This window comes from Ochotona princeps, chromosome 7 (assembly GCF_030435755.1).
Source record: "Ochotona princeps isolate mOchPri1 chromosome 7, mOchPri1.hap1, whole genome shotgun sequence".
Taxonomy (NCBI): domain Eukaryota; kingdom Metazoa; phylum Chordata; class Mammalia; order Lagomorpha; family Ochotonidae; genus Ochotona; species Ochotona princeps.
This window is the reverse complement of record NC_080838.1, coordinates 58,990,865-59,004,436: the sequence shown is the minus strand read 5'-3', so window position 1 is coordinate 59,004,436 and position 13,572 is coordinate 58,990,865. Positions and strand designations below refer to the sequence as shown.

The following is a 13,572-nucleotide window of genomic DNA, read 5'->3' as shown; positions in this document are numbered from 1 at the left end:
TTCTTCTGAATGATATGTAACAACCATACCTAACTTTTCTATTACTTTTGGATTTTGCCAGATGTTTTTGTCTTATGTCAAACTGAAATGGCATATAGAAAAAGAGGTTGCCTACAAAATGTAATAGGATGTGAAATGTGCTTGAAAAAATAAAAGCTTCTTTATTTGTATGCTATACATGGCAATGTTCCTTTACGTAGTAAGCTCTCATAATATGATTTGATCGTTATCTGATTTGTAAAATTATATCTTTCAAAACAAATTGCATCCATATTATGATTATTTCATACCCCAGGTAAATATTTAGTAGTCACTTGGAGAAATGATGTTCTACTAGGATCATTTTATGTATGTATGGTATTAAAACACTGGGAGTCTCGGGCTCATGTCAAGCAGGCTTTCATTTTTGTTTCTGCTTTCTTTTTGGTGCATCTTTTTTCCAGTGTTCCCGTGTAGTTTCCTGGGAAGCTTTGGAAGGATCTATTGCATTAACTTCTATGATTAGAACCACAGATTAGTATGTTTCTTCAGCATTCCTTGCATTCCTGTCTGTTACATTATTCCAGAGTAGTGTGACATGTATGGGTACATGATTCCTTTAACCCTTTTCACCCCCGCCCAGCTGGTGGGGAAGAAGAAATAACTCTAGTGCCTGTGCCTAGTGGGATTCTCTGCTTGTTGGGTATCCAGTGCTTAGGGTCCTCTTCTGGGCCTCTTCAGGAAGATCAACTGGCATTATCATCATGATTTTCAAAGGAGAGACTGAGGGATATCAGAGACTCAGGGACTTGCTGCAGGTCACAGAGCATGTTAGTGACCGATGCAGAACCAGGACACAGACCTGTGAGTAATCAAGTTACTTCCAATTTGTTTGGAACAACATTGGTGTGTGTTTGCCTAGTAAATTAGCAGTGGATGAAAAAAAGGGGGGGGCAGATCAGTGGGAAGCAGTGAAAGTTTGTTAAGTGCTGTGTAATCTTACTGCATTCCGTAGGAAAGTCTTAGCCAAGATTAAAATACTGGCCACATTTCAGTCTGTTCGATTCAAGCCAACAGTCTGAACTTTTAATTGATGTGTTATCCTAGCATATGAAAACATTATTTCTAAGTTGTGGTTAAACATAATCCAAACAAATATGAACTGGAAAACAATAAGGATTTTTGGAAATATACAACACATTTATTTCAAGTATGAGAAAGTTGTAGGGATATTCAGTTTTTTGTTTCCACGTTTCATTGCTATCCAATTCAATAACCACAATACTTTGATAAAATTTTCTTTGCTATGGAGTAATGTGGTAAGGATGTGTAAATCCATAAATTAAGTTGACTAGACTGGTATTCTTATCACTGTATTGCAATTTGAAATAGTAAAGTTGAAGGACAGTGCTACTCTTAGTGACCTTAAATATTTTTTTTTTAATTTATTTATCTGAGAGATATACAAAAGAGCTTCTGTCCATTAGTTCACTCCACGGATGCTCACAGCGCCTGCAGCTAGATCAAGCTGAAGCTGGGAGTCCAGCTTTCCCACATAGGTAGCGAAAACCCAACAACATGAGCCATTACCCACTGTCTCCTAGGGGGCTCCTTAGTAGACAGCGGAGTTGTGAGCACATCCGGGACTAGAACCCACACAGTCTGATATGGAATGTGGGCATATCAACTGCAGTGGTTTTTTATAAGATTTATTCATTTATTATACAGGTAGAGCAGTAGAGAGAGGAAGAGAGATTTTTTTCATGTGTTGATTCATTCCTCAAATGCCTACAACTGTCATGGCTGAGCCAAGTCAAAGCCAGGAGCACAGAATTGCTCCAGATCTCCTTCATGGGTGCCAGGGATCCTTGGACTTGGAATAACATCAGCTATCTCCCAAGACACATTACCAGGATAAGAGTGTAGGAACCAAGACTCATACCAGCACTTTGATGTGGTATACAAAAGTCCCAGTGGAGCCTGGCGTGATGGTTCCGTAGCTAAACCGTCACCTTGCAAGTGCCGAGATCCCATAAGGATGCCAGTTCCTGTCTCAGTTGCTCCATTTCCACCCAGTTTCCTGAAGATGGCCTAAAGCCTTGGGACCCTACACCCTGTAGGAGACCCAGAGGAAGCTCCTGGCTCCTAGCTTTGGATTGCCTCAGCTCTGGCCATTTCAGACAATTGAGGAGTAAACCAATGGATGAAAGACCTCTCTCTGTCTCTGTCTCTGTCTCTGCATAGATCTGATCTGCCTTTCTACTAAAATAAATGAATCTTAAAAAAAAAAAAAACAAAAACAAAAAGAAGTACCAGTGGCAGTTTAACGTGCTTCACCACAATGACCACTTCCGCATTCAGTGTCTTAACCACTAGGTCAAATGCCTGCCCCTGGTGCACAACATTTATTATTATCTATTTCCAACAGACAAAGCCTGGGTTAGCTGTAATATAATGTACTACAAATATGATGTACTACACACCTACTGATAACAAATGGCTTATGTTGCACAGTGATACACACATCAACACAGAATCGTATGAATGTCATCAAAGAGGGATGCCATGAGGAAAAAAGCAATAGTTTGAATGAAAGTTAACTTGGAAATTTCTTCTAGAATTTATTTTTTTAATGTGTTTGAAAATTATTGGATGCCTGAATGAGAGTGAAAAAACTAAATGTAATAAAGTACAAAGAATGTTGAATGTTTAATGTTTGCATAGGTTTTTACTTTATCCTAAAAATTTGTTATAAAAAGTAGCTGCTATGATAATTCAGATTTTGTGATGTATGTTGATAAGACAACTTGTCAGTCTATGCCTCTTAGAAGAGGATGAGATCTGGAGGTCTGCTTACTAACCTTGAGACATCCATAATGAATAAAGTGCTAAATCTGCCTTTTAAAAGGCAATTTAAAAGGTAGTAACTGTCCCTTGCCCAAACAGAGGTATGTAATCATGGAAAGTTTAGGTAGGGTCTTGGTTCTTAAGGAAAGTAGGCAGATTGGGGTCCATCAGCCAACAGCTGCTCCCTAACATAGCAGGAACCTCAAGGCCATCATGGGCCACCGGCTGCCTCGTGCCTTGGGGACCGGTGCACTCTCCATCTTTCTCCCTTTTGTTTCCACTGTCTCTCATTTATTTGCCTCTCGTCTTTACTTTCTAATTCTAACTTACCTCTATGTGTTAAATATTTGAATAGTTTTATGCTGCGTATCTTCAATTTTTAAACCTGGAAAGTGTAGCCTATTCCTTCAAAAAGAAGCCACAAGTTCAGGATTGTTGGAGAGTGTGGGCTTGGTGTGACCATTTTTGTTCATATGGTCTTCATTTGATGGCTTTCTCTGTTGAGAAAAGACGGGAAGTATTCATGTGGGAAAAAAAGGAGCCATAGCCTCTCTTATACTGGTTTTGAAAATGCCAACCAGAAATGAATGATTTTCAGGATTCCTAATCAAATGATTTAACCAATCCTTTTTGTTTTCAACTTTAATGGAAAGAATTAGAGAAAAAGTTTTCTAAAAGATAAGTTTTTCTTAAATTAAGGCGAACATGTGGTATTTAACCTTTCGGGATTGGCTCATTTCCCTTAGCATTATGGTTTCCAGTTTGGCCCATTTGGCCACAAAGAACTGCATTTTGTTTTTTTTAATAGCTGAGTAGTATTCCATGGAGTAGATGAACCATAGCTTTCTTATCCAATCCTCTGTTGATGGGCATTTTGGTTGCTTCCATGTTTTTGCAATTACTGATTGTGCTGCTATGAACATAGGAGTGCATGTTGGTTTCTCATAAAACAGGTGATTTGGATATATTCCTAGGAGTGCTATTGCTGGATCATACTGTATGTTGAATTTGAGTTGTTTGAATGTTCTCCATACTGATTTCCATAGAGGCTGTACCAGCCTGCAGCCCCACCAGCAGTGGAGTAGGGTTCCCTTTTCCCCGCAACCTCGCCAGCAAGTGTTGTTGGTGCTTTTATTCATGTGGGCCAGTCTTACTGGCATTAGGTGGTACCTCATTGATGTTTTAATTTGGATTTCCCTTATTGCCAGGGAACTTGAGCATTTTTTTATATGTTTATTTGTCATTTGGGTTTGTTCCTTTGTGAAGTGTCTGCCCATTTCCCGTGCCCATTTCTTGAGTGGCTTGTTTGTTTTGACATTTTGGTTGTTTTGTAGCTTTTTGTATATTCTGGAGATTAGCCCTCTATCACCTATGTCGTGCGCGAAGATCTTCTCCCATTCTGTGGGTTGCTTTTTTTACTTTGTTGATTATTTCCGTTGCTGTACAGAAGCTTCTTAGTTTGATGAGGTCCCATTTGTTTATTCTGGTCTTGATTGCTATTGCCTTTGGTGTCCTTTTTAGGAAGTCGGGACCTACCCCTAGATTTTGCAGAGTATTTCCAACATTTTCTTCCAAAAGTTTGAAGGTTTCTGGATGTAGGTTTAGATCTGTTATCCATTTAGATTTGATCTTAGTGTATGGTGAGAGATGTGGGTCTATCTTTTGGTTTCTGCAGGCTATCAACCAGTGTCCCAACAGCATTTATTGAACAGACCTTCCCATTTGCCTGGATTGTCGTTTGTCTTTTTGTCAAAGATTATTTGACTGTATCTGTGTGGGTTCCCTTCTGGTGTTTCTATTCTGCTCCATTGATCTTCCTCTCTATCTTTGTGCCAGTACCAGGCTGTTTTGATAACCACTGCCTATAGTATGTCCAGAGGTCCGGAACTGTGATTCCCCCTGCTAACTTCCTGTTCTTCAGGATGGTTCTAGCTATTCGTGGTTTTCTGTGCAATGAACAGATGAACTTTGAATCATTGTTTCCAGTTATGATGTTATGTATAACATGTTATGCTATGTATGTTATATGTTGTGTATAAACTAAAATTGAAATGTCAATGAGGTGGTCACAGAGGAGGTTAAGAACTAGCATTTATTTTTAACATATTGGCTACTCATTACTATGTCAATTAATCCCATAATGATGTAAATTTTTACTGATAGTATGTTGGAGCTTTTAATTGATCGGGATGATACTCTGCTGGCTCTGTCTTCAAACCAGAGAGGGTATACCTAAGAAGCCATTGAACTTGACTGGACAATAAAATGCTGGACTCTATGTTTGGTATATGCTTGCAATGAGGGAATCTCAACTGAACTTGAACTGTGGTTATGCAACAAGGTGGAGGAATCCACCATGGTGGGAGGGTTTGGGGAGGGGTGGGGAGAATCCCAGTACCTATAAAACTGTGTCACATAATACAGTGTAATTAATGAATAAAAAAAAGAGAGAGAGAGAGAGAAAAAAAATATTCAATAGCTACTTTAGAAGACATCAGAGATACTTGATCCATGCATTTATATGTGAATGTGATACAGCATAATATTTAATCTCAGAAAGAGATTATATCTAAGAGACAATGAAAGGATAAACAAATGACAATAAATGGGCAGGACAAGGTTATGCTAGTGTATCCTTTTGTTACAGCAAGGCTATCTATCACCTAACCATCTAGTTGCTAACAGAGAAGAATTGCTAATGGACATATATGGTCATTTGTTGTTGAATCTGCTAGGAGTGTGCTTAGTTGATCTTTGTATGGAAAATACAATCCAGTTTATTTATTATATCGTATATTGTTAAAAAAAAAAAGTTAAGTTTTTCGATGAGATCTCAAAGATCCGCATATTGACTGCTTTATCCTCGCTTACTTAGTGTGTTTATGTTCATGTTAGGAACTGAAGAGGAGTTTGGAGGTCTTGTGTCTGCTAATCTTATACTTTTGAGGAACAGACTTCTAGACATCTTGCTTAAATTAGTTTATACATCTAAAGAGAAGACAAGCATCAATTTGCAGTAAGTAAAACCTTTTTAGAATTGATAGACAGTTGCTATTACTAGTTCATTTATATCAGGGAAAAGAAGGAAATTGCTACTGGCTTTCAATAGAGTTTTTTGGTTGTTTTTTGTTTGTTACATAAAGCTGTGAAATGTGTAGTATCTCAAGAATGAACCCGTCTTATCTTTATTTAATGTTTGTTCATTATTCATTTATTCCTTGACATTAATTATTTTTTTTAACTCTTTTGGAATAGAGCATGTGAAGAGCTGGTCAGAACGCTGGGTTTTGATTGGATCATGATGTTTATGGAAGAACACCTGCATTCAACCACCGTTACTGCTGCCATGAGGATTCTTGTTGTCCTGCTGAGTAACCAGTCCATTCTCATTAAGTTTAAAGAAGGACTCAGCGGTGGAGGATGGCTGGAACAGACAGATTCTGTACTAACTAATAAAATTGGGACAGTATTAGGTATGGACCATTTTATTCTCTAGCTATTTTAAAATTAAACTATTATGCAATATTTCCTTTCAGATTTTATGTTTATATTCTCCGGTTTATGTGATAGCCACTAAGAGTTATGAATTTTAATGAATGATAGAATGAAAAGGCTACAAGAGGTTAAGTTTGAGGTTTTAAAATGCAAATGAGGACCCTGGTGCAATAGGCTAATGGCTAAAGTCCTCCGCTTGCACATACCAGGTTCCTATACGGGCGCTGGTTCTTATCCCAGCTGCTCCACTTCCCATCCAGCTCCCTGCTTGTTGCCTGGGAAAGCAGTGGAGGCTGGCCCAAATCCGTGGGACTCTTAGCCATGTGGGAGACCCGGAGGAGGCTCCTGGCTCCTGGTTTCAGATGGCCTCAGTTCCGGCAGTTGTGGCCACTTGGGGAGTGAATCAACAAATGGATGATCTTTCTCTGTCTCTCCTTGTGTGTAAATCTGACTGGTCAGAAAAGAAAATTACATTGAAGTCAGAGAAAGAAATTTAACACATTTCTGAGGCATCGAGTTAGGCCCATTTTAGAGATTAGAATGCCAAGGTGTGGAATGAAATAGCAAAATTTGAATCTGGTCACTCAAATCCGAGCCTGTGCTTATAGCACTTTTGCTATATTGCTACTGAAGGACTTAAGCTCGATCAGGGTCTCAGCCAGTCATTTAGAGCTGCTTTCTACTTACTGTCCAACATTTACATAATCCTAGAATATTGGACTTATTTGAGCTGATATACTCCTCTTCACATTAATAATTTTACCATGGCAGATATATATATATTTGAAGATTAAATCATTTAGATTTTAAACTACTTCAGAAACCCATTTATCACTGTAACTTTACATTTTAAAATCATAGTAATGGTTATGTGTCTGATTTTCAAAAACTTTTTTTTTAATTAAATTTATTTTATTGTATTGTTGACAATGTTTACATAGTTAATTACGGTTAACAAAAAAAGGTTCAGGGGGTATAGGGAAGTGGGTAATACTATTATGTCCATATTGTTTCCATCATGTATCTGAGGTAAAGGGGGATATTGAGGGAGAAACCCCACCTGGTTTCCCGCCCACCCCAAGTCCCGGATGTGGGGCATGTTCTGAGATATTTGCTGAAGTGGTTTTAATAGTTCTCCAGTTATGAATCGCTGCCAGTTTCACTCGATGAGGTCGTCCACTGATTGATATGGTCCATCATAAAATCTCCGTTTGCCCCATATTTCGCTGCCAACATATAGCTGAGATGAATGATTGACCCGTTCTGTCTTCTGTCTTTTCTTGGTTAGAGTTCTGAGTCCAGCAGTTCGATTGGGGAGATCTCCAAAGAAACTTTGAGGTATTCCCAGACTAGATTCTTGTATGTTCTAGCAAGCACAGGGCCCGGCACAGTCCATCACCCCATCAGCTGGTGGTTTCAATTGCTGGGTTGGTTCTGTTTTCAGTCCCGACTTGCATTGGAACCAATGGGTGTTGCAGTCCAGTCTGGTTCTGCCCAGCACATACTCGGCCCTTACATCAACCAGTGGGAGCCACAGCCTAGTCGGGGCGACCCACAATAACCCCCCCCAGGCCCGGCCCCTACCCTGGTTTGCCAGTATGTGTAGCAGTAGACCAGTCTGTCCCCCATCCCATTGGGCTCTTGTACTTGTCAATGGGTATTAGTTCCATCTAACCAACTCAACCATCTAGCCCTCACGGATGTTGTTGAGTGCCTCTCTGTCTAGCCACCCCAGCCTCCGTCCTAGTTTTCATGCCCTCCTGCAGGAATAGTGACCCAAGAAGGGGGGACCCACTTTTTCCCTCCAAGGTCTCTCTCTGTCCCAGTTTATGCACTCTTTAGGTGATTTGACTTGACAGAATTAGTCCCCAGTGCCAGCTTCTGCCAGCTGATGCTGAGCTAAGCCCAAACATCCTTATCAAGTGAGAAAATCAAGTTTACCCTTATCAAGTGAGAAAATTAGGGAACCAGAATTTAATATGTAAGCTATTTATCAAAATCTGTTAAAATTTCAATATCTTGGTGCTGCTTGCAGTACGTCAAATACCACAGCAATTGTAGGAAGGCAGAGGTTTCAATATAGTCTGTAGAAATTTTGTGTGTGCTTTAAAGGAAATGGTGTTGCTTGCAGCTCACTATGAAATGACTTAAGAAAATGATCTACTTTAAAATACACATTTTAAATGGTCATTGTAGGTTCTTTCATGCTCTGAAAAATGGATCACTGGTTTGCATGGACTCAGGGGAAGAATGTAACCTTGCAATGTGATTGTTACGGGTAGGTTAATAGCAGGAGATTTAGCTTATTGGCCTTACTAATAGCCACTAGAGAATAAACAGCAAAATGCACCAAGTGAGCTCTTTGTGCATGTGAATTTTAAGTGCTAATTGACAGTGTAGTTTATAAAGACCCAAAGCAGCAATAGTAATAACTAAGCAATGTAGAACTAAGATTTATATTCTACATTGCAGTTTGCAAACTTTTTTTTTTTTCGTATTTCTCATTTCATTTGGTCTTCATGATGCTGGTGCTAGGTACAGTTTTACAGTATATAAGTTATAGGAAACAAATCAATAAGTACACATGGAAATGAAGGATTAATTTCTGAAACTGGAAGATTATAACCACTAACTGTGTAAGGTTCCTGGGTCAGGGAGTAAACGTGTGTGAGTTGTAAGTGCTATGGTTTTCCTGTTCTGTAAGAGGCACTTTTACTCTACCTATTCTACCTAGCTTCTTGCCTTAGGTGCTCTCATCCCAGAGAAGAAACGTAAATATTCTATCTCAATTTAGACTTAAGCCCACTTAGTTTAATATTCTTAGACAATCTACCTGGTCGATGCATATAATTGATGTTTACAGAGCTCTCATCTCATCTGTTTCTGTTTTCTGGAGTTTATAAACAAACTTATGTTTGACTTTAATATACTGATTTTATCAAACTTTTCTTCCTTAAAGTAACTCCTGTATAACTATAACTTAGATATAAATGAATGCTTAATTGCAAGTAGTGTATTACATGCTCTTTGGAAAATGAAGTATAAAAGAGAGTGAAAATGTTGTTACCAGTTTTGTTGTAGGCTGCAGTTTAGCCAAAATTTATTTTCCTAATAATATGTAAAAAAAAAAAAGCATTTTATGCAAGGAAGAGACTTTTTTACTCTGATAATGTCATTTAGAATGTACTGGAAGCCAAAACCAATTCAATACTTGATTCTAGCCAATCTTTCAGAAGCATGGCAGTGTCTTTCAGTAGGACGTAATCCTGCAGGCTCTGAGACATCAGGCTGCAAAGTATGGTGTCATCGTTCTCTACCCCCATGAGTTTAAACAAATAGTATGTGTTTATACTATAAAGATACTAGAAGTTTCTAATTTATATGTTCATTTTGATTTAGATATGAGATCTGAAAGAACATGGAGAACTGCTCTGCGGCATACTTTAGAATATTAATTCACATTTCCCCTAGAATTCATTAAGACAATATGTTTTAAAAGCAGCTTAGCTGTAAGACACAGCAAAATGTGTTAAGTAATAGTTGCAAATATGTTCTTACTTCATTCTACAAAACTAAGTTGGAAAAATGTAAATATCCCTTTGAAATATAAATTGCTTCAGAGTAAAAACCAATCCTTCATCTGTTGGTTGCTAGGGACAAGAGTGTTAAAAAATGTGATCAACATTCACTCTGTGCTAAGCATTATCCTAGATTTGGGGTGGTTAAAAAAAAAAACACTATCTTTGGGTTGCATCTTGAAAAGAGTTATCTAACAATGGAAATGGAGCTGATGGAAACACTGATTCTCTAGAAGTCGCATTAGTAAGCATTGGCCATGCCCTGGGTAAAGGAGGGGAACTGGGGATGGTCAACTCTGCCTGCAGGCGGCAGTGGGCGGGACCTTCCCAGGCCTCCAGCAGATCTCAGACAATGTCCTCAAAAGTATTGTTTGGCTTTTTCATCTGGTCCTGTCTATAAACTCACAGATAATTCAAGGCCAACTAGTTGCAATTTTTTGGACAAATGAAATATATTAACCATACTATAAAAAATATGCTGTTGTGGATAGAGATATGTGAAGATTTATTTCTGTACTTTGAGATTTATAGAGAAAGATCTTCCATCTCTGCTAACCAACTCCCCAGATGGCCGCAGCAGCCAGGGCTGGGCCACGCTGATGCCAGGAGTGGGCAGTGGTGCCCAACCACTTGGACTGTGTGCTCTGCTTTATCCAGGGCACTAGTTGGGAGCTGAATCAGAAAGAGAGCAGCCTTGTGCCGGCACTGCAGATGGTGACTTTACCTACTGTGTCATAGTTACAGTTTTGTAGCATCTATATTTTGATTGTGTTTTGAATTTTATTTTCTGCTTAAGGAAATAGAAAACTCTTCTGGGGTTGTTATTATTATTACCATCATCATTGAGTAGAACTTGTCTCATCTTAAGAAACAGCTTTTCCAGCGTCTATTATATTTGTCTCAGCTATGTTTCAAAACCTGTGTCTGTATAGACATGATTATTGAAGCCAGACAAATAGTCAAGTAAAACATTATGACTGAATGTATGAGTTCCAACAATTGAATAGTCAATTTCATATATTGATCTGAACAATCCAGATAGCAGTATCACACACACTGATTTACTCCCTTCTTTGCTAATGCAGCCTTGTTCTCTGTAATCAACCCTGTAATTCCTGTTTCCCTTCTCTTTTAGGATTCAATGTGGGCAGGAGTGCTGGTGGGAGATCCACAGTAAGGGAGATTAACCGGGATGCCTGTCATTTTCCTGGTTTCCCAGTTCTGCAGTCGTTCCTTCCTAAACACACTAATGTCCCCGCCCTCTATTTTCTCCTCATGGCATTGTTTCTGCAGCAGCCAGTGAGCGAGCTGCCTGAGAACCTGCAGGTCAGTGTGCCTGTCACCAGCAGCCGATGTAAGCAGGGTGGCCAGGTAGGAATTATCTAGTAAGACGTAAGTGTGTTTGTTTGTACCAGAATCACCCTAGGGTGATGGGTTAATCACGAAAAGCAAAACAAAACAGTGATTGATTCCATCACTTTTCTCACTTGAGGCTTTGATTTGCAATAGAATAAACTGAAGGAATAAATGCTCAAAGTGTTTTCCCCAAGAGAAGTCCTATATCCCTCTTTGACCTGTTTTTTCTAATATAGTTACTTTATACGTGTGTAAGGACTCTGGATAACATTTTAAGAATGAACTAAAGTGATTTTGTCAATGACGGGATTTTATCTGAAAGGGTTATTTAGTTTCCATAGAGTTAAAAATGTTAAGAGTGGCAGTAAGCTGCAAATTAATCGAGTAGACATGGAAGATTCCATATGGTATTAATTAGCATTAACTAATTAAAATTATTAATAAATTCATAAAGTTAAATGACATCTAACCATAAGGTTTCATTTGATTTCTAACAGAGGACTGTTGCGGATGTCTATATATAACATGTATTTATCACACTACAGACATAGAAATTTGGCTATTAAATCCACTTTACTTCCACCCTAATGCCAAATGCTATTTGAATCAACTGTTGGAGTTAACAAATCCTTTCAAGTGTAAACACTGAATCTGTACCCTTATATTAAATCAAGATATAAATTCATGCTTAGCAGAGTTGGGTTGGTTATGCAGCTTTTCAAAATATGCGTGATGCCATGCTCATATTATGTAAAACTTGCATGAATAAATCTCCTTCATTCAGTTTTTATTTTGTCAGATTTTATCTGTAAGTAATCTAAAATTGAATTAGAAAATTTCTAAGAATGGTAAAGAAATGAGTTCTATGTGCTTTTGAAAAAGGTCCCACTGAATATATTTGTCAAATCAATAGTGAGGTATCACCTCACCACTGTCAAAATGGTGAAGACACCAAACACAGAGCATGGCAGATGGCAAGGATGTAGAGAAAAGGGCATACAGGCACTGTGAAAAACAGTGTGGAGGTGCTTACAAAACCAGAAAGGGATTTACTGTATGATCCAACAACCGGCTACTGGTATACCCAGAAGCCTAGAACACAGTGGCTCAAACAGGTATCCAGCCACACCACTGTGTTTGTAGCAGCACTGCTCACAATTGCCAAAATATGAAATCAACTAAGATGTCCATTATCAGATGAATTGATAAAAAAAGTGTGGTATGATATGCAATATTATTCAGTTCTTTTAAAAAAAGAGAAGTTCTACCATTTACAGCAAAATTGACTCAACTGGAGGTAATCATATTGAGTAACATAAAACAGATACTGCGCATTGTCCTGATAAGCGGGAGGTAAAACTTCAAAAACTAAACAAAAATCAGACAAAAGAAAAATCATCAGTCCTAGGTCGCCTCTTGGATATTGAACAAGTATTTCATTCTTTATTTTCTTTAGCAAAGTAGAGGGCACTGTATTTAATAGATAACAGGGTGATACGTATTCAGTTTTTCTTTATAGCGTTAAACATAAGTTTTACAGTGTCAAGTGTAAGGTTTTCAACACTGTTACTCATTTTTTACTTTTAAAGTAAAAATTTATTTCAAAGACATTGTAAAAAGCTAGGACTTCCTCAGGGCTCATCTGTACTCTGCCTCTGCAGTTCGATCTGGATTCTATCTGGACATTCATCTTCGGAGTGCCTGCCTCCAGCGGGACCGTGATCTCTTCCATCCATAACGTGTGTACAGAAGCAGCTTTTTTGTTGCTGGGAATGCTGCGTAGCATGCTCAACTCTGTAAGTTCTCTGGGTAGACCACTTTGTCCGTGTTGTGTCTTCGGAAATGAAGTGCTTTGGGAGCCTGTTTATTTGCCACATGATCCCTGAAACCTCTGTCTCTGTGTTGTGTCACCTCTTCAGCTCAGGGTGGAGTAAATACTCTGGATACCTTCCTGAGTTCAGATCTCACCTCTGCTATTACACACATGCTAAGCTCTATGTTTCTTTAATGTGACCTGCTGTTGATGATAGAATCGATCCCCTGTGGCATTTGTAATGATTTACATGTTTAGCATACACATAGAGCACTTTCAGGAATGCCTGGGCGTTCTGCAGGCTTCGTGAATATATATAAAATGCATTACAATGATTAATGAAATACTAATAAATAAATAAGTATAATGCTATAGTAATGGTGATGTCACATATTAATATATGGTGAATATAATAGTATAGACTGTATGCTACTACACTAATGTGTTATTTGACCTTTTAAAATAACTGTCATTTATAGGTTAGAAAGTTTATCCAAGCAAAGA

General features: G+C 38.4%; 1 protein-coding gene across 6 annotated transcripts in view; it reads left to right on the top strand.

Moving 5' to 3' along the window:
* The window catches only part of WDFY3 (WD repeat and FYVE domain containing 3), a 210,556-nt gene that overhangs the window by 125,968 nt on the left and 71,016 nt on the right, over nucleotides 1-13,572 (top strand). For 5 of the 6 annotated variants that reach the window (XM_058667081.1, XM_058667078.1, XM_058667080.1 and 2 more), the window contains 4 exons: nucleotides 5,722-5,842; nucleotides 6,082-6,299; nucleotides 11,035-11,270; nucleotides 12,917-13,051. In XM_058667081.1, the coding sequence (XP_058523064.1) occupies nucleotides 5,722-5,842; nucleotides 6,082-6,299; nucleotides 11,035-11,270; nucleotides 12,917-13,051 (710 nt within the window). The remainder of the gene's footprint in view (nucleotides 1-5,721; nucleotides 5,843-6,081; nucleotides 6,300-11,034; nucleotides 11,271-12,916; nucleotides 13,052-13,572) is intronic. The other variant, XM_058667077.1, reaches the window with a different exon arrangement.